This window comes from Manis pentadactyla, chromosome 9 (genome assembly GCF_030020395.1).
Source record: "Manis pentadactyla isolate mManPen7 chromosome 9, mManPen7.hap1, whole genome shotgun sequence".
Taxonomy (NCBI): domain Eukaryota; kingdom Metazoa; phylum Chordata; class Mammalia; order Pholidota; family Manidae; genus Manis; species Manis pentadactyla.
In genome coordinates, this window is record NC_080027.1 from 52,207,478 (window position 1) to 52,228,508 (window position 21,031).

General features: G+C 49.3%; 1 protein-coding gene across 16 annotated transcripts in view; it reads left to right on the forward strand.

The window, feature by feature from the left end:
* MICAL2 (microtubule associated monooxygenase, calponin and LIM domain containing 2) overlaps window positions 1–21,031 on the forward strand; it is a 220,942-nt gene that overhangs the window by 108,571 nt on the left and 91,340 nt on the right. For 12 of the 16 annotated variants that reach the window (XR_008999240.1, XM_057507380.1, XM_057507381.1 and 9 more), the window contains 8 exons: window positions 3,598–3,666; window positions 6,610–6,759; window positions 8,192–8,311; window positions 9,334–9,552; window positions 9,777–9,878; window positions 11,091–11,216; window positions 19,651–19,761; window positions 20,808–20,994. Coding sequence is in view for 15 of the 16 variants with exons in the window: in XM_057507380.1 (XP_057363363.1) it covers window positions 3,598–3,666; window positions 6,610–6,759; window positions 8,192–8,311; window positions 9,334–9,552; window positions 9,777–9,878; window positions 11,091–11,216; window positions 19,651–19,761; window positions 20,808–20,994 (1,084 nt within the window). In the remaining variant the exon portion in view is untranslated. The remainder of the gene's footprint in view (window positions 1–3,597; window positions 3,667–6,609; window positions 6,760–8,191; window positions 8,312–9,333; window positions 9,553–9,776; window positions 9,879–11,090; window positions 11,217–19,650; window positions 19,762–20,807; window positions 20,995–21,031) is intronic. The other 4 variants (XM_057507389.1, XM_057507390.1, XM_057507393.1 and 1 more) reach the window with 2 other exon arrangements.

Sequence of the window (21,031 nt, forward strand, 5' to 3'; positions counted from 1 at the left end):
ATAAGTGTTCTCTTATAGCTATAATATAGGGGAGCAAACTGAAGTCAGAACTTAGTGAATTTTCCTAAGGTCACACAGACAGGAACTTGAACCCGTGACTTCTTATTGCTCTGCCATTGAAGAAAAGAGCTATCTTGCCAGTGTAACTGCCATCTTTCTAAATGTCACGGCTGCCTCCCTACTCAGCCAGGCCATTGCCTATAATAACGAATTTCTCTTCCTATGACCCAGATTTAAATTTCTCCAGGGTTAGGCTACACTAACTAATTAAATATAAAGTTTGTTTGTGTTGGGCTAAAATCACATTAAGCCATGAAATATGGGAACATGGTTATTTTGTGCTGATCAAATAAGTGATCAGATTTTGTCTTTGATTTTTTTTTAATGGAGACACCAATTAGTTTAATAAATGTCTTTTGTTATATAGAACCTTTCAAATCACTGGAAAATCATTCTAAGAAAGTGTTCTTAGGGTGAAAGGCAGAACAAAATTAATAGGAAAAGAAAGTAAGTTATTTGTTTATTCTCATGTTCTCTGCATGGGCACAATTAGTATTTCCTTCCTCCTTGTATCCCATTCTTTGTAGAACAAAATAGAGTCCAAGGAAATAGGTATGCTGAGGCAATTTTAGCTGCCAGAATAGAGAGGTATAGATAAGAAAAAATGAGATATATCTGTGGGTTTGAGTTTTCTTCACCTTTTTGTTTTAACCTAGTTCTTAGTTGAGAATCAGTGCTTCCAAGACAAATCCATAAGGAATGGTAAAGACCTTCTGAGTATGTATGTTGCTGACCTTTCCATGTAGACTGCAGTTGATTGTCCTGAGGTCAGGCCGAATCAGAGGAGCTGCAGTTGTCCCACCCACTTCCTGTATTTCCCCCCGAAGGATTGGATTCCTCTCAGGTGCTGCTGTGGGGCATGTCCCCCAGGAATGCTCCTTACGAGCCTGTGGCTAACAGACAAGCCTGTGCAGTCTCTGATATTGGAGTAGTCAAATTCAGGCTGTTAAATGCAAAAAAGAGTAAGATACGTTGCTCTTTGAGGGAAAAGCCAAGTCCTCCTTTAAGGTGGAAACAGGCAAAAAAACAACAACAGAAAACCCTAAAATTATGCATGAAGTGTTCTTGTTGGGTAGGACATCCTGTTCTCTCAGACTCCAGTCTCCCTGCTGCCGGCCAGAGCAGCTTTCATAGGCTGTGGAACTGGGGCCTAGACAGCCTGTGCTTCTGAGACCCAACATTGTTGCAAATAAGGTCATCTGTTTCTCTTGGTGTTTGCCCAAGCATTTGGGTTGAAATCATTTCCATTCACAGAATAATGATTTATTAGAAGCTGAGAAAATGTTGAGGGGAAGGTGGGGCCCTTTGATCTGTTGTTTTGTGCTGCCTGGGTAAGGGAATGGTCAAATTTTTGAACAAACATCAGTGACTAAACTGTGGTTTATCTTGTCCTTAAAAATATAAAAGGTGCTGGTAAATATGGGGAAGAGATGGGGTGATGGGAAGTGAAAGAGCTGGGAAGCAATTGGAAGCAAGTGGGTACATGGTAGACTGTGTGCTGGGGCTGTGGTAGTTACTGCTGTAACCGATCAGCCAGGAGGTGAAAGAACCCCCCTGTGACTGGACAAGGGTCAGCTGTATGGGGCGGTTGGGCTCTACTTCTGGGTTTGAGGGAAGAGAGGGGCCAGCAGCCCTTCCTACTGCATCCAAGGTGGAAAAGAGTCTGGGACTTACCTGGGCCTGCTGTGGAGGGCCCCTCTGAGGGTATAGGAGGCTCCCAGCAGGAGGGATACCTGGATGGTGGGGATGGCTCCATAATCCTCCTGGGGCGGGCCATTTGGAGAAGACCCCGGCTGGAACTGGTGGTAGGGCTCTAGGTAATGTTTCCCTAAGCATCTTTGCTGTGAGCATTTTTACCACAAAACTAATTGGCCATAAAGCAATTTTACCATAAAATATAAAAGCATGAAAAATTAAAAGTCACTTTGATTAGAAAGGACATAATGAAACATGAAAATGAATAACAAAATTAAAAAGAGTTTATTATGAAATACAAAATATTTGAATACATTCAAAATGTATAGTGTAGATTCATGGCTATGCTATACAAGTAACCGATTTTGTCTTGTGGGTTATACCTCAGCACTTGTCTTCAAAGTCTTTCATTCATAATACTCTTTTTTTTTTTGCTTGTTCATTTGTGTCCTTCTTTATTATTGCACTTTTTCTTTTATTTTTTTTGCTAAAATTTCTTCCTTCATTAAGAGAGGTCTCAGTTTCCAAATTCTAGGATGCATATTTGTAACTGAGCTTTGTGTTGCATTGTGAAAACCTTCTACGCTGTCATTTGTTCTTGACATATTGGCATGTGTCTATTGATAGACATTGCAAAGTTCTATGGGAAATGTGGGTTCAAAACTCTGTACCACTGTACAGACCATTATGAGAGCTAAATTTATATAATATAAAAATGGGAGTACTATGTCAGTGGGGAAATAAAACCAAACTTTCAACCAGTTATGTTTTTCTTTCATGGCAAAATTACCTTATAGCCAATTAGTTATACAGTGAAAATGTTTGCAGCAAAAAGTACTTGCAGTAAAAATGTTTATACAAAGGTGCCTACAGAGAAAATACCAGACATGGGTGGGTTGGGAGGTCTAACCTTGGTGTCAAGGATAGGCGTACCTAGCTGGATGCAGAGGAGATATTAAATCCAGCCCACCACGTCCATCCCAGCGCACAGCACCAACCCCACCTGTGCAGTCCCCCGCCTTCCCTTGAGGCGACAAGCCTAACAATGGGTGTGCCCTTTGGTGGTCCTTAACAGAGTTGGTTCAATGGACTTGGGTAGAGCAAGGTTCTCCAGACTTAAATATTCCAATTCAGGCAGCAGAGAGTAGACTGCAAGAGTTATTGGTAGGGCAACCATATCATTATTGTCTAAACCAAGATACTTTTGAGAGTGAAAAGAGGCACAGTGAATAATCATGCAAAAAAAACCCCCAGCAAATCAAACTGTTTTGGACAAACTGGGCTCTATGGTCCTCTTAGTTTCCAGACCATATCTGAGGCTTCTTTGAAGTAAATAAAATATCATTTGCTGGTGGCTACAAGGGTGACTGAATGGCAAATGTAATTCTCCATCAAATCCCTGGGCCGCTGATTCAAGCCCTGAGAATCGCTGCCTGCAGGTGAGCAGTGCCTCCTCCTTGTGCGAGGTAGGACCAGTGTGGCCACACGGTGAGGGGCATCAGCAGGCTTGCCTGTGACTGCCCTGAGCCCAAGACCACATTGTCAATGAGACAGTCCCTGCCCTGCCCACGTCACAGGGATTCTTTGTGCTTTGGGATGTTTCCACGTGACCTTTTGGGATGTGATTCCCACCCCCTTCTGATGGAACCGCTGGCTGCCTCCACTATGCTGAGCAGAAGTCTGTGATAGCATTTGTCATGGTGCAGCGTGATTGACGTCTGCCTGTCTCCTGGGCTGGCAGCTGCCTGGGGGCAGGGCTGTATCCCCAGTGCTGGCTCAGGGCTCTTTGTGCTCTGCAGCCCTCAATGGCCTGAGCTCACCATGCTTTCTTGGCTGTTGCAGGTGGACAACCAAACCGAAGAGAATGACATGAACAAACGGAGACGGAAAGGCTTCCACAACCTGGATGAGGTTCGTGTGTGCAGTGTCAATTTAAACCAAGGCCCATTGCCTGCCAGCCAGCGGCCACAGGCCTGCCTGACGATGACAGCAGTGCTGGCCCTTCCCTCTTTCCTCCTTCCTGAACCACTCGTGTTCAAGCCTGGTTTGATGGAAAAAGTTGGTTCTGGTCCTCTCTCTACTACTAAGTATCTGTGTAACCTTGGAAAACATAACCTCCCAGGGTACAGCTCACATCTGTAAAGTACAGACCATACATTGGAAATGTATGAAACTGCAGGATTTTTGAAGATTTCACAGGACATGTAACATGCCGAGCACCTATGTTAATCAGTATTTAATCACTTTTCATAGGAGGTAGTAAAGAGGCACCAGCAGCCCCACTTTTCTCCCAGCCGCAATTTTTTTCTACCTTTTATGTTTTGTGCACCCTCTTTAAAATGAATGTCCCAGCGCCACAAGCACCACCTTCTGGTGAAGGAAGAAAATTACAGGCTACTTTCTCAAACAATCATGACTCTCTTCTGCTACTGAAAAACTGGTAAGCAGAAGAAGAGAGTACCACTTTCTGCTTCCCCAGGCAGCTCTTTAAAGTGACCTGAGACATATACTTCCTTTGTAGAAGCTGGTCTAATCCCAGAAAAGCAAGCGTAATTCCTGTCAGGGAGCTGTAAGGTGCCGGCTTTACCTTCCTTACTGGCTGATGTCAAAATTATGACATAGAGGCACGTGAGAGAGTTCATATAACACATTGATTCCTGAGTTATAGGACTTAGAAAAGACTTCTATCTTACATGGTTGCAGAGCTATTATTGTATATTTTTGTGACATCATTTTCCTTGTCTAGACTTGCTTCATGTAGAAACCTTGGCCAGGGTCAGGATGCTGGTTCTCACAACAGTGAACTTTATAACAAATAGAGCCACGAGGCCCACCTCAGGGAGTTGGGGGGCTGCCTATTGCTCCCCTCATCTTCTGGGGGGGCCAAAGAAGCATTGATAAGGGTAACTGGAGTTCAGTTCACATCTTAAAGCATGCATAAACAAATTATCCAATGAGCTCAAGCAACCCTTGTCTGAACCTTTTCCAGATCTTCTTTGGGTGGTCCCTTTAAGGGCTATTACCTCCCCATCCTTTGGCTCTTTTTGAGCAAGAAGCCAGCGAATAGGGAGAAATTGAGAGGAGGAAGCAGAGGCTGATCACCAGGGCAGTGGTGACGTTTCATTTCCCCAGCTGGGGGTGTGGGCTCCCGCCTTAAGTGCGGGTGATTTGCTCCTGCCTCTTCCCAAGAAGCTTCCCTCTGATACGTTTTGTGTCAGGTAGAGGTCTTCTCCTGCCTTTCACCCATGGCTTATTTGAAAGGTGTCTGTGCTATTTTTGTTGAAGGCAGCACAGGAGTTAGAGTATGGGAAGAAATCTGGTTTGCACCTGCCCCTTCTGAGAGAGCTCTGGACCATTGTTGGAACCAGCAATTTTGCTTAAAGTCAGATTTAACCAAGCAGTAATTCTGTCTAAATTATAGCTCCTTGAAGTGTGGGCCAAACCAACAGCATTGCCTGGCAGCTGGTTAGAAATGCAAAGTCTCAGGGCCCACCCTGACTACCAAATCTGCATTTGCTTTTGAAGGAGGCCCTCTGGGATTCATGTGCACACCAACATCTGAGAAGTACTGATCTGCATGACCCACTGCCCAGTTGACTTTGGCCTTGTATGAACAGTGACACCCTGTAAACTCATCCCCCTTTGCACTCAAGCCAGTGATGTTCAGAGTTATATTTCCCACTTTGAAATGGGGAATGACTCTCTGGTTTGTGTTTTTCCAACAGTTAAGAGTAGCTATACAAAGTTTCCCATGGACTACTATTCTTAGGGAATCTTTTAAAAAATGTTGGCTCTAACTTGCTTCTTCCCATGAATTTCTTCTAAGTGAAGATACCTTTGTTGTCTTGAGAATGTGGGAGACTCATTGTCTCCTCGGGGAAGCACTGCCCACCTGACATGACTGTCATTTATACTTCTGAGACACATGGGAGCAGATCCTGTGCTAAGGGGGAACAGACATTCAATGAACACTGGTAATTTTCTAAGTTTTGGTTTTAGCACATGAGCCAAAGAAATCTTACATAGAACTCCATTCTATGAAACAGCATAACCAAGTGACCTCAGCCAGCATCTCAACTGGCTTGTCACGTCAGCCTGATATAAAGCAATAAAGGCACTTCACCTCTGTGGCATCCTTCTTCAAAATCTGCAACCCTGGTGTAATAATGAGAAAACATCAGAGCAACCAGTTGAGGGACTTTGTACAAAATAGCTAACCAGTCCCCTTCAAAACTGTCAAGGTCACAAAAGGTAAAGAAAGTTGGAGAAGCTGTTACAGATGGGAGGTGACAGAGGAGTCGTGATGACTAAATGCAATGTGGGGTCCTGGATTACACCTACAAGGACATAAGTGGGAAAACTGGTGTAATCCCAATCAAGTCTATAGTTTAGTCAATAGTACAGTGCCAGTATTAATGTCTTCGTTTTGGTAACAGTCCCATGATTATTCCAGATGTTACCATTAGGTGCAGCTGGGTGAGAGGTATACAGGAATGATCTGTACTATCTTTTTAACTTTTCTGTATATCTAAGATTATTTCAGAATTAAAATCTTGTTTAAAAGAAAGCAGCAACAGAGCAAGACTGGTTAAGTAAGTTGGGAAATGTGAGTCACAATTCACATTCTGTCCAGCACCCAAGCCTGGGTGCACGTACGTGCCCACCCGGGAAGGCGAGTCCTTCCTGTGAACATTATCTCCACTGGGCATCACCTGCTTCTTCTGCCTCACTTTCTCAGGCCAAGGAAGGCATCCCTGTTCAGGAAACTAGCCCCATGTCCTGGGTACCCAGGCCACCTCCTGATATCAGGGTTCCAGGATCCCACAGCCAGTGCACTGATTTGGCTTTCTGCAGCTTGCAGCCTTTCCCAGCCGGAGCGTGGGCTCCAACCAAGAAGGCAGTGGCAGTAAAGAAGGCAGAAACCAGAACAAAGTCAAGTCGATGGCAAGTCAGCTGCTGGCAAAGTTTGAGGAGAACTCTCGGAACCCGTCAGTCCTGAAGCAGGTGAGTCCTGTCAAATGCTTACTGGACCTGCCTTCCTGCTGAGCAGAACCCACTGACAGGCCAGCAGAAATGTTCAGGATAGTGACAGATTTCAGCTATGCCAGCCAGGCCTGGCCCAGGTGAACTGGAGTTTCTCCTAGACCAGGAATAAGACTTTTCTAATAGGGGCCAGACAGCAAAATATTTCAGGTTTTGGGGGCCACTGGATGTCACAGCCACCCAACTGTGCTATTGCCACCTGAAAGCAGCCATAGACGATACAGAAACAAATGTGTGTGACTGCGTGCCGGGAAAACTTTATTTACAAAAACAGGCAGCAGGCTGGATTTATCCTGGGGGCTGTAGTTTGCTGATGCTGGTTCTGCATCGGAGAGGAAGCCCCTCCCTGATTTGGTTTTGCTTTGCACCGTGATTTTGTTGGCAGTCATCTTTGACATGGTACAGCTTGAGGGGGATTTAGAGATGTTGGCTGCCGGGGACTCTAAGTCCCGGTGAGAGACCCGTCCAAACCAGAGGAAACTGAGTCACGGGTCTTCACCCCATGTGGGCCTACAGTAATGGGGACCCAGCTGCCAGGTGTTCTCTGGCTCCCCCTCTCCCGCTTCCCTCCGGTCAGGCCGCAGGACTGTGGAGTGACCAGGGTCCGTGTGGGGCTGTGGGTCAGGCCGCAGACTGAGCTGACTTCCCGCAGACTCAGGTTCGGGGCCTCTGCCACATGGGTCAGCTTACTCCTCTGAATTCCTCTGGGATGTCACGGTCACTGTACAGACGGGATGAGGGCTTAGTTTTTCTTTGGAGAACACCTGTCACATGACAGAATTAGGGTCCTCTCAGGAGGAAGACAGACCCTTGCTCAATTAGGTTTAGAAGCCATTGCAGATGTCTTTCTGGTCTTGATGCAGACCATGCCCCTCCTGGAAAAACTGACCTTCCCCAGGAAGCTAGATTTCATAAGGGGGCCATTTTCCTGACATTCACAATTCTCTGAATTTTCCCTCATTTGCCCCTCCGGGAAGCTTGGCCTCTTGCAGTCCCCAAGTGTTGATGAGTATTTTTTTTCACCAGAAGGACTGTGGAATTCCCATCATCTAGTGGGCAGGAAGCTTTCACATTTGCAGGAGGACTCTGGGGCTGGCTACCCTGCCTGGCATGGGCCCTGGCTGTGCCCCAGGTTTGAGCCCAAAGTAAGACCCCCCTGGGATTCACCTGTTGTCCAAGAGGGAACCCTGGGACTCTTTGTTCCCATGGACAGCAAGCCAGGGACCCAGCTTCTTAGCTGGGTGCTGCCTGGAGGAGCTCAGCCCAGTGCTCTCTCTGTTCCTGCAATCTCTCCCTGCCTCTTTGCCTCTCCCCTCCCTGAGCATCTCAGTCTAACTCGCCTCTTCCTTCATGTTTCCTGCGGCTGCTTCTTTGGATTCCCACCACCTCCCAGGAACGCTGTGTCTCAGGGATAAGTAAGCCTGTCCTGTGCTCCTCCTCCAGCCCTCCGGTTAACTGGCGCTGCCCCAAGCTGGAGGGGCCCACACCCAGCCTGTCACCTCTGAAAAGGCAGGTAGGGCTCTTTCCAGTGGATGCTGTCTTGGAGCCAGAGGGGACGTTGATCTGGGGTGGGGGTTGGGGGCTCAGTGGTCCTCCCTGTACCCCAAGTAGGGCTGACTGTAGATTCTCTGGGAAGGCAGACACAGCTTGAGGCCCACCCTATAGGTAAGAATAACCACATATGCAGCATCTTGGAACAAATGCAGGCAGGACTGTCAATGGGCCAGCGGCCATGCTCCTGCTGCTTTATTTGCCTGAGGAAAAATGGACCGACCATGTGGGGTATTTGGTGTGAGACCCCTGGGTCGCTTAGCCTTATTTGCAGACCACTTGAGTAGGCTGATTTCTAAATCTATGGAAAAGTGGCTGTGATGGTGGAATGGGCTCAGGTGACTGATTGGTTGCACGCCTTTGAAGGGGTGAGGCTGGGGTTGGTGAAGAGCTCCCCTGGTGCCCGAGTAGATGAGGACCTGCCCAGGGCCATGGACTGAGGCTTTTCCCAGCTAGAACCTCTGGGTTTGGAATGTGAACGCAATCACTGTTACTGACCATACCACTCAAAAATGTGTCTGGTCAGCATTAGGAATCCTGTGTTGCTCCTGGGTGGTGGAAATTGAATGAGGTTGATGTGGATAAACTCCAGTGATTTTATGCCTCTGTGTAAGAGTCACTTAGAGAGCTTTTTAAAAGTATCAATATCTGGTGCCCACCTCTGGACCAATTAAATCAGAATATTTGGGGGTTGGGCCCAGACTTGGATGGTTGTTTTTAAACTACCTGGGTGACTTCAGTGTACAGCTAGGATGGAGACCAGGGTTGTACAGGTTTTGACGAGGTGGGTCTGGGTGATTAACAACCTGTGGCTGTTAATGAGAAGGTCAGGTGCTTCTGCTGCAGGTAGTAGAAAGTCACCCCCTGAGGTTAGTTTGGAATCTGACTCAAGGTGGCACTAGTGTGCCCATTGTCCCTGGTCCTTGTGGGGGTCTGTGAAAGGGCCACAGTTGGGAAGGAGGCTTGATTTTCCTTTTCTCCCAGTTCCCCTCGGTGGTTGTGACGGGGCATGTGCTCCGAGAGCTAAAGCAAGTGTCTGCTGGCAGCGAGTGCCCGAGCAGGCCCTGGAGAGCCAGAGCCAAGTCTGACCTGCAGCTGGGGGGGCCGGACCATCCGGCTGCCATGCCTCCTGCCTGCCAGGGAGCGCTGGCCCTCTCTGGGGTGCTGCGGCGGCTGCAGCAAGTGGAGGACAAGATTCTCCAGGTGACGCCTCACCCTCTGCCCTTCCTCTGCCTGTGTCTGGGGTGCCTTCCTCTCCCCTTCTGCCCGGGGGTATCCTTCTCTCGCTGTTCCCTCCCTGTCTTCCTTCCCCCCTGTGTGGTGTGAGAGACAAGCCCAGCTGACTGCCTCCCTGCCTCTCCTGGAGGTCGCCATTGCAGTCTCTGTCACTCTCTTTTTTTCTTTCTCCTTTCTTGCCTTGACTGCAGAAGAAGGCTGAGAATTTGGCCAACAGGGAATTTCACAAAAAGAACATTAAGGAGAAGGCGGCTCACCTTGCCTCGATGTTTGGACACGGGGATTTCCCGCAGGTAAACAAGGGGCTTTCAGAGCCCCAGGAACCCGGATGTTAGACATCCAGCCAGGTGACCACAAATGAGTGTCTGGAGCTTCCTTTCCCCCTTGTTTGCCTTTTATGACATGAAGAACTATTCACTTTTCAAGCCACTAAACAATCTGGCTGATGTCTAAAAAAAGACCCAAATGAGAAGATTCAAAATAAGTAGATAAATCATGACAAAGAGAAAACCAAGGTAGTAAAGTAGGCTCAAGTCCAAGGAAAATGTTACTGAACAGAAACACATGCTGTTAGATCCTGGAAGCTTCTGAATAGGCTCTGAGCTTCCTAAGGGTCAACACAAAGAGGAAAGCTGGTCAGTTACAGGAGTCACCTCCCAGTGCCTTCCAGGTAAAAGCTAACCAGCTGATCATGACATTTTAAGGACAGTGGAGAAACCTCCCTGTGGCCCTGATCAGGGGGCCCTGAATGATGGCAGCAACCACATGCCATACCTGGTGCACTATTTTCCCAAAAGGCAGCATCAGCCAGGAAGGATGGCTTTGCCTTATAATAGGAAGCAAGCCCCCTCCAGGCCAAGTACTTATTTAGAAACTTGCTGAAAAGGAGAGTGTGTGCTTGCAAGGAGATGAAGGAATTGATGATGAGGCCCCGCTGTGCCTGTGTTTCTGCGGTATTCCCTTGCTTGCAGCGAGCCTGGCCTCTGGAACGTGTCCTCTGCTGCTTTCACTCCGTCTCCTCCAGACCTCCATCCCCGGCTACTTGGTGGAGTCATTAGCACAGGAAAGGTGCTTTGCAGTTTGTTCATTTTAGGGATTCCATGCGATTACAGAGGCCCCTCATGTGGTCTCCTGCCCAGAGTAGCCCAGGGTTCTCCTTTCCCAAGCTGGCAGCGGCTACTTCATACCAAGCTCCAGAGTGAGGGCTTCCAGAGTGAGTGCTGGTGTCTGAGGCAGACATAGGAAGCAATAGGATGGGTGCGCTCCAGCTATTTTCGTGTGATGAGGGAGCCAGAATAGTTGTAGTGGGATATAGTTAACCAGGAGCCGGACAGCCCTGCTGGACTCCAAAGACAGAGGCTTCTTTTTGTCCTGAGATGCAGGCCTGGCTGCTGGATGACTGTCCCTTCCTCGAATGCATAGGCATGGGGCTGCATTGCCAAGGCGAGCATCTCTGTGTGTTTCCCCAGGGATAATCACAGTTCCTCTGTTTCTGTTCTGTGCAGAATAAGCTGCCCTCTAAAGGCCTGTCTCATACCCATCCTCCGTCTTCTCCTTCCTGCCTTCCATCTCCTGATGCAGCTGCTAATTCCTCTCCATCAACTGTTGACTCTGTTTCTCCTGCCAGAAAGGTAGCTGTCCTGAATAATCCACTTCCCCTATTCCCTGCATGTTCTGAGATGTTCTCATGCTCTGCTTCACCTACACAGACAAACATCTGGAGCTTGACTTGGCTGGGATGGAAACTTGTAAGATACTTTATAACAGTCTTGGACTCAGTTTTGTTTTTGTATTGGAGCAAGCAACACCCACAAACTGTTGAACAGCGCTTGTTCATCTGGCAGACTTTACCTGAGGACCCACCATATGCCAGCCTCTGTGCCAGATGCTGAGAAAACCAACAGGAGGCCATGCAGTCCTCTCACTACAGTTCAGATGGCAAACAGCTTATTAGCATAGAAATAAGTAACATTTGACCATATAAAATTGCCAATATTTGGCTGTTTCTTGACCTAACAACACAGCAGTTTCACCTAATATAATACTCTCCATTAATTCTGTGAGAGGTTAAAAGGGCCAGGTTATGGTAACCTAGAGGCGAGAAGCCTGGGAAAGATTCACAGAGGAGGTGATATGGGAGCCAAGTAGAAGGCTCTGTGGGAGGAGGTAGGGGAAGAGTGTTTGAGAAAGGGCCTAGCACGTGCAAAGGAAGGCAGACAGGACCGACATGAATGGAAAGACAGAATTCTGGTGCATGTTAATTTGGGAGGCAGGGTAGAGGTTACTTGCTATCGTGAGAAAGGTCACTGGCATTACCCTTGACAGGACGATGAGGGCCAAGGGCCCCTGGGCACAGACAGGCAGGGGCTGCTGCTCTTGGCTGGGCAGCGGGCCCACACCTGCTTCTCTGCCTCCTGGCCCATCCTTGGCTAGCGCTGGTCAAGGCCCTCTCTTTCTCTGCTTCTCTTTCGTCCTCAGGGAGGCCCAGCTTGGTCACTGCCATCTCAGAGTTGAGGGCAGAGTTCAGGCAAGAAAAGCCACCACACTTCCCAAGTTCCCCAACTTTGTTTCCAGGAGGTATTAGTTCTCTAGTGATGGCAAGGGGTGACCTTCCCCGGTGCATGCTGGGCCACCAGAGTCTGACAGACACTTCTTGTCAGTGGGCATATCTCCTGTCACGTCATCACATACTCCGTTGAGGCCCCTGGCTGCTTCTCCACTGGGCTCTTCAAGCAGCTTTACACCAGCATCACTCATTTAGCCAATGACTGAATATTCATTCATTCAACAAATATTTATTGAATGATAGCTCTGTGTCAGGCATTTCAGGCTCCTGAGATATGCATCCATGATCAGGAGTTACATTGCTGCCCTGATGAGGCTTGTATCCTTGTAGGGGGAAATAAACAATCAACAATAATATGATATATAAGTAAATTATATACTATATGAGAAGATAAGATGATACTTCCTATGGAATACTTAGAGTGGGGACCAGGGACCTGGCATGCTGGGGAAAGGTAGCAATTTTATATGGGGTGGCAGGGAGATTCTTCCTGGGACAGAGAATTAAGCAGGAGCAGAGCCACAGATAGAAAAACAAAGGTGCAGGGAGGAGACTTGTGCTCAGGGCTCCTGTTACCAGCCCAGAGGCTGTGTCCATGTAGAACCCCACCACACCCAGGCATCAGGAGGACTGCAAAGGGGGTTTGCTTTGGGACAGCCAATCCCAGGTCTACTGGCCCCCACCTCTGCAGCTCTGTTCTTTGTTTTTCCTAGGGTGTGGCAGAACAATCACCCCATTTTCTCTTATCCCATCTCCCGAGCCAGCCTTGGCCATCAGGTGATGGTGTAATCAGGCTATTTTCACAGCGTCTGGCTTATTAATTACAGGCTGATGTGCCTTTCACAGTCTGCCTGGGAATGACTGGGGAGTCCTTGGGAAAGTCCACCCTGGGGCTCCGAGCAAGTCACTCACCCTCTCTGTACCTTAGTTTCTCCATTTGTAAAAAGGATTCTGGGTGGATTAGACACTCACAGATCTCACTTTCAAGTCATGTAGGCAGTAGGGATGGAGTGGTAAATTTCCAGTGTCAAGCAGTCTTGGAAAGAATATTGCCAGCCACACAGGCCCCCTCCAACTTACCTCCCTCTCCCGTACCCCACGCCACCATTGATTCAACTCTGGGTTTTGCACTTCAGAATTGGGCAGAGTGACAGCCTCCTGTGAAGAGAATTGGCTGCCCCTCAAAATAGATGGCAGTCTGGTGGAGCTCAGGGAGCCTGTACCTTGTGGGGAGGCTGGGGCCCTGGAGCTTCTTCCCAGCAGATTATGGGCTGCCCTGATGGCCCTGTGACCCAAGTTTGCCTCAGTCTGGAGAGCCAGAAGAAGGAAAATGCGTTTGGAATTGATGCATCGTCCTTGGGCACCTCCTGGCAGGCAGCATATCTGTCTTCCCGTGTAGAGCCCTACATCCCAGTTCTGAGGATCCAGGCATAATCACCTCCTCATGAGAACAGAACTAGCCAAACTTGTCACCAGGAACACATTACAGAGAGGCAAGCTTGGGCCCCCAGTTATGAGAGATGTAGCCAGGGCTCTGCCTTCAGACCACACTTGCCTGCCCTTTCAGATTGACGGTTTATCACAGTGATGCTGCTGGGGTTCCCTACAGGTACAGGGAATCTTAAGACCCTCTCATTTGGGGCCCAGATTCTTCCCAGAGTCTTGTCTTTCAAGGCCTGGGACTATGGGATCACATCCAGTCTTCTCTCCCCCTAGCACCAGTGACTCATTCATGCCATCAAACCAGCCCTCCTATGGTGGTGTCAGCCCCTTAGCCACCATCAGTCAGCCTTTTTTTTAAGCAGGGAGGCCACTGCTGATTTGGCCTCTGGCATGACTCCTAGCCATTTGCCAATGCTGGTGAGCTCTTGCAAGAACAAGATGGCTGCATGTTTGTACAGCTGAGCAAGAGAGACAGCCTCACTGGGCAGGGGTGGAGAGACTGTGGTTTAGTCCTGGGTCAGAAGAGTACAAATGTACATTGCAAAATGAGCTTTCCCTGTCCTTGGGGGTGTTTGTTTTAAAACTGGATTTGCAGAGTTTACTCTAGAGATTTGCATATTAGAGGGAAGCTGGGTGAGTCTTAGCTGGGCAATGTGCCTTTGTTTCATCTTATACAAGGATAGATCTCAAGACCACTTCCAACCTCATTGCCCTCTCTGTGCCAGAGATAGACAGCCCTTTGGAGGTATCCTGCATGCATCCCAACCTGGAGAATTTTAATTTTCAGAGTGCTGGTGTGTCTCAGGGAGGCAGGGTGCTATATGGAGAATAATATGGACTTGGAATCACACTTGGGTTCAGAGGACAAATTACTGTGTGACCTTGGGCAAGTTAGTAGACCTCTCGACCTTAGTTTCCTAACCTATAGAATATACATAGAGATGACAGCAGCTACTCCTGAGGGTGACTGGAATAATGCAATGGCCTATGTCATGTGAAAATGCCTGAAGTATCCAGTAAATGTGCCCCTTCCCCAGTGAAGAGAATTCCAGAAGAAAGATCATCTACCTAAGATACATGTTGATTCCCCTCTTTCTATAGGCAAAGTCACCTTCAGGTTTCCATTGGCCATCCCAGTTGCTTAGGAGTAGTGAGGCCTTAGGTGAGTTACAGCCTCCCTGAACTCAGCTGCCCCATCTGCGAGGGGGTTATATCACAAGGTCACAAGGGTTGAACACCCATGACCAGCAGCACAGGTAGGTACAAGCAGGGGTGCCCACAGGGAGGTCACAGCCCCAAAGGCCGGCCTGTGTATCAGCTCTGAGGGTGTCATTTCTGGGCCCCCTCAAACAAGGCAGTTTGATCTTCACCCTCCCTTTCCCTTGCCCTGAGCTTTTAGCTGAGGACTCAGCCCGTGGCCTATCCTCGAACGTTTCTCATCCTCTGAGGACTCCTCAGCGAGGAATGGCTTTGCTCAGGTGGCCCAGGAGGCCTCCTCTGGCTCTGCCTGTTGAAACCTCCCCCTCCCATTAGCCCTCAGCTCCAAGGCTGGGAAACTCTACTCTCATCCCGGCCTGACCCGGGTGGGCTTCCTGATGCTCATGGCGGGCCAGGTGGCCACAGGTGGCCCAGCTCTGTGGAGAAACACGCTCTGGACACCTGGTGTTCTTGGCTGCATTCCAGGACCAAGGCGGGGAGTTACCATTGTTTGGACACAAATGAGCATGGGAGCCTGCTTCCTCCCTCATTGAGAGCATCCGCCCTATGCCAGGAAGGCAGAGATGAGTAAGACAGGGTTGGGACATCAGGGAGTGCAAACCTGAGGCGAGATAAGCCAGCTCAGATCTGGCAGGGTGAGAAAGGCACTAACGTCCACACAGAGATTGCCATATTCTGAGCTGAGAGGGACAGGACTGCCTCTTTGGAGGTCCAGCCCCATCTTCTGCAGCCTCTGGTGATGGTGCTTGTGACAACAGTTATGTCAGCATGTTTGAATCTGGGTTGACTCAGTGGAGAGAAGCCAGTGCCCATCCTGGGTGGGCCATATTGTTCTTACTTGAGCTGAGGAGGAAACCCAACAACCAAGAGTTCCAACCAGTTTGAAGACCATCTAAGAAAAGAGAAAAGAATTTCCAGGACAGGAAATGTGTAGCTGTACCAACAACGGCAATGCTTTGGGCTCTTTTAACTATCTGCCAGGTGGCTCCTGGGAGCCCAGCACCCTGCGAGGTCTGGCCTAGATTCTTCGGTGACTCTTTTTTGCAGCACTGTGAGGATGGTGGTGGTCTCCCCATTTCACAGATTAGGAAGTTATGAGGCTCACAGAAGGGCAGTGGTGTATGTGAGGTTAATCTAATATAGTAAGAGATGAGGGACTGCCTGAAATGTCTGACCATTCTAGCTCGTTCTAATTAATTAGCTGAAAAATTATTAGAATTCAAAAGGGAAAAAAGGTAGTGAGAAATGCCCCAGTTCTTCAAAATTAAAATATTGAAAGATACATAAGGGCTGCAAAAGCGATCCTGTGACCCTCTAAAATGACCAAGTCTTAAAAAAACTAGTGACTGGGACGTGATCATTTTTGGTCAAATCTTTGCATTTGGACCAACTATTCTCAGCCAGATTGTAAGCTCTTCTCTTGACCAGCCCTCCCAAGGAGCATATATGGCTTACCTTTCAGGGCATGAAGCTCCTTTCTGAGAACCTCTGGATCTTACTCTGAGGTCAATACCAGGATGAGTTTTCTGGAATTTTCTCCATGAGTTGAAGATCTCTTTCTTTCTTACAAGAGCCTGGTAGTTCCCCCCCATCAGCTAGTGCATTGCCACTTAAAGTCTGGTCCACGGGCAGGTACTGGACTGTGACCCAATGAGCACAGCAGCTGAGGGTAAACATTAGGCAGTTGTAGAATAATTTGACATTATCACATCTCCAGTGTGTGGTCATAATCCTAATAATTCATTTGTATTGTATCTGTGAGTATCAGACCACAGTGGATTAGCAACTGAAATAAGAAAAAGCAAATCCTGGTGGTCATTCACCACTGATAGTTCAAGGAGCACTGAGCTGGCACAGATCTGGTTGGTCGTATTCTCACTGCCCTGGAGCCAGTAAAGCGTCCTGTTGCTAGGGAGCAGGTCACCCATGATCTCCAGGGCAATGTTTGCCTCCGTGAGGATCTTTGGAGTGGGCTTCAGAGACCACCTCTTATCCCTTCAGACAAGTTCTTCACCTCCTTGTCTCCCTGTAACTTTCTCTCCGGAAATCCCAGTCCACCTCTTGGTACTGGCCAGTGGTGATTCTGGGATGGTTTCCATCACGTTGGAAAGGGCATGTGGGAGACCCAGTACTGCTCTCCTTAGTATTGCCCTGCTCTTGCTTCATTACACTTAAGAAAGCTGCTGTCCCAGGGTGAGAATCTTGTGGCAACTGGGAGAAAGGAGTCTTTTTGGTCTATAATGAAAGACCAGGTGTGCTGTGCATCCTGGATCCCCTGGCCAGGTGACCTGCTCAGCGCCCTGTGCTGGTAACGCAACTGAGCAAGCCCTCACCCTCACAGATGTGTTTTAGCAACATGCTCTGGCAATTGTATAGCCCTCTGCTTGTTTCTGTAATTGCGCCTAAGTTAGGATTGCACAGAAGCTCAGCAGCACCCATTACTTACTAGCTAAGTAGTTAATAAGATCTCATTAGGGACTTGCATTTAAAACCCAGAAAGCACTATCTTGCTCTCTGATAACTCAAGGGAGGTAGTAATTGCATGGGGGTATCATGGCATCACCATGGTGCCTTTCTGGGAGAGCACCAAAGAGCCAGTTCACACACTGGGCCAGTGGAGGATGTCACGTGAGGGCAGCATGGGCCAGGCGGTAATTCTGACCTCCTGTGCCTTCCCTCCCTCTTTATTTTGATGTTAACCCAGGAAGTACTTGGTATTCTACAACCCCTATCTACGGGGCCTATGTTGAGAGTCCAAGGAGGGGATGGAACATCAGGCCAATAAGGACTAATTGTCCTGAATCAATGCACCTGAACCTTTCTTGGAAGCCGGAACCAAGTTTCTTGGCATTGTGAAATCCTGAAAACAGCAGAGGACGTGCTTGGAAGCAGAATCCTAATCACTCTCACAGTCCTCACTGGGCCAGCTTGGGAGGCTAGGGTGGAATAGGGTTGGGGGCTGAGTGGTCTGGCTGCTGCTGCTGCTGGGAACAGGCAGGCTTTGTAAAGTCTGAGGAGGTCCCACCTGTGTGGGTCACAGGGTCAGGTTCCCAGCAGGCCTGCCGCCACATACTCTGCAGTCACCAAGAGTGCCGCACATGGTCTGCAGTGACTGTCCCGAAGTCACTGTTAGTGTTGGAGCTCCCTTCCTGAGGAAGGGAGTGTCTTTTGGGTCTTGTCATTCTCCCCGTCTGCTTGGCACCCCTTTTTTCCTTCTTCCTCCCCTGCAGTGCCTATGTATTTGCTGGAGCCCAGTGAGTTGGCCTTGGGTTCTGAGGATGGGCACTGCTGCCCAGGGTTAGGAAGCGGTGGGAGCCTGCTGCCATTTGCTTCGCTGTTCCCTGGACATCCTGCTTTGTATTTGAGGCTTTCACAGCAGATTAGATGTGGCCTCCCAAGAGTAGTGTTGGGTTTAGTTTGAGAGCATTTCTCTTCCCACACACCCAAATCACTGCTGTTTGTTACTGTGATGGGTGTCAAAGTGTGCCTTCAACCAAAATTGCTGCTCTCTGGCCACATCTGCCAGAAGCTGGATTCAGTGGCTGGAGAGGAGCCCCCCTCCCACCTCTCTCCGGGTCTTGGGACCAGGAAAAGTGTTCACAGGATCTCATACTGTGCATATTTGCTGCCTTGAAGAGGAGCCTGTAATATTTCCTAGTGGGCTTTTGGTGCTGCTGGGAAAAGGGGTAGCAAGTTGGGTTTACTGGATGTGTATGTGTGATTGCACCTTGTGTGCTTGGCTGTCAGCTCCCAACATTCTCCAGCTCCGTGGCACAGTGGGGCCCCAGGCTCTCTCATAGGTGGGCATGGGCCATCCTGTCTTCAGGAGCACAGGTACCCACAACCCACCAGGGCCAACGTGGAGCTGACCTGCCCAGCTTGGGGACTTCTGGGCACTGCTCCCTGGTGCCTACAGGGGAGCTCCCCATTGTGCACCCTCCTCCTGCCCAGTATGGACTGGTTCACTCCATTCAAGTCACTGCTTTTGCTGACAAGGTGGTCTATGGTCCTGGCCTAGAGGGACTCAGTTCATATGTAGCCATTGCTCTCTGGGGACATGGCTGCTGCAAGGCAAGGTGGGGCCTGCTGATTACAGAGGAGGCAGGGAGGGAGGAGTCAGTTCATCTAGGCCAGGTCCTGCCAAGTGCAGGACACTGACATGCGTTCACTTGCTTCTTACCGCAAATCCATGCAGCAGACCCTTTTATCCCCATTTTGCTAAACGAGGAGCCTGAGCTCTGAAGTCGAGAGCTTTGTGCCCAGTCTTGGAACTGGTTCTCGGTGGAGCAGGCTCCTAGCCCTTCCTCCAGGTCTGTGCAGCCCACTGCCCGCTGAGAAGCATGCAGCCCTCTCAAGAAGACCGGTCTTGCGGCAGGGCAGCTGCAGTTCAGCTGTCAAGATTGGTTCCTTAGTGTGAAGGTGCCTGGGCTGGGGGTCAGGAGACCTAAATAGAGTCCTGAATCATAATTATTTTCTAAATGAATCCTCTCTCCAGGATTCATTTACCCTATCTGTAAACTGAGAAGCTCGATGAACTCCTGAATGCATCCCTAAATTTACGCCATCTCTGAACTGAGAAACTTGATACATCCCCGAAGGATGTAGTTTTACAAGTCACCTGACTCACCCAGGCCACAGGGCTCCATTTCTTTCCCTTTCTCCATCTCCAGAGTGCCCCCTGCCTGCTCCAGGCTGGTTTTGCCTCTCCTGGGACACTGGATGTTCTTTGCATGTGGGTGTGGGGGCCTCTCCCACATCCAGCCTGCTTGTGTTTTCCTTCTTGGTGCTAACTGGCTTCTACCTTTGTCTCCATCTCCTCTGCCTCTGCTCTTGGATAGCTGACGGTAGGGAAGGTATCCAGTGGAATAGGGGCTGCAGCTGAAGTCCTGGTCAATCTGTACATGAATGATCACAGGCCTAATAAGGCCCAGGCCACCTCTCCAGACCTGGTAAGGATGTACACCCCTCAGCCTTCACCCTCAGACCCTGGCTTCGGCTCCTAGGGAGGTCACATGGGAGAGGAGGTCCAGGCCCACCCAAGGCTCCCCTTCTAGTGGAACAGAGCAGAGGGTAGAGGAAAGCTGCATTTCCTTACAGACAAACCTCACTTGGCTCCCTTGTGAGTCATTTCACAAGGCAGAGAATCTTCCCTACTGTGTGTGGGGCTCTGGCGGACTCAGTGAAAAGGCCATGAGAGGCCATCCATACAGTCACATGTTGCTTATTGTCAATGTTTAGTGCCCAATCTGAGTAGCCCTTTTCACTGGATTGAAAATTCGGTAGGGGAGAACACACCCCTTTGCTTTGCATTCTCCCTTTCTCCAAATGAGGCCACTCACAGCCATCACTGATTTGAATTGGCAATTCGAATTGTTTTCCTTTTGCACCTTCCCTTGGAATCACCCGCTCTCCCCTGCCCTGGCGCTTACCCTTCACTCTGTGTTTAGGATTTGATTGGCAGTAGGATGTAGCCCCTCCCTTTTCTGCAGTTCTCTTGAACAGCTCTGATGCCACACGCTTTACTTGCCTGATCCAAATCACTGCAGGGGGACAAGGATGTATAAAACATTCTTTCAGTGACCTCACTGTAGATCCAGGCAACACTTAGCCCCTAGTACCGAGTCCTGGGACAGTCACTGAGCAGGCCTGTTTGTGAGGGATGCCCACTCTGTCAGACCAGGAGCCCTCATTCCCACTGCAAAACCAGAGTAGCCAGCATGGAAGGACCCCGGCCCCGGTCCCCTTGTTGCTGGCTGGCCTTCTGGAGTGGCGTGAACAGCAGCCCCTGCAGGGTGAGGGTGTCTGCAGGGAGCAAGTCTCCCACCCCCACTCCTAGCTGTAGTGCGTGCAGTGACATGAGCAGCAGAGAGAAGCCCGCGAGGTCTCCATGATTCAGGCTGGAATCTAAACTCCCAGGTCTCCATCTGAGGTGTTAGTGGTAGTCAATGGCAGCCCTAACACACTGCCGTGCTTTCCCAATGCCCTGTGTCCCCAGGAATCTCTGCGAAAGGCCTTTCCCCTGAACCTGGGTGGCAGCGACACCTGTTCCTTCTGTAAGAAGCGTGTGTATGTGATGGAGCGTCTGAGTGCAGAGGGTCACTTCTTCCACCGAGAGTGCTTCCGCTGCAACGTCTGTGCCAGCACCCTGCGCCTGGCTGCCTACGCCTTCGACGTTGATGAAGGTAACCCCAAGGGGCCAGGGACAGCACTGGGCCCTGG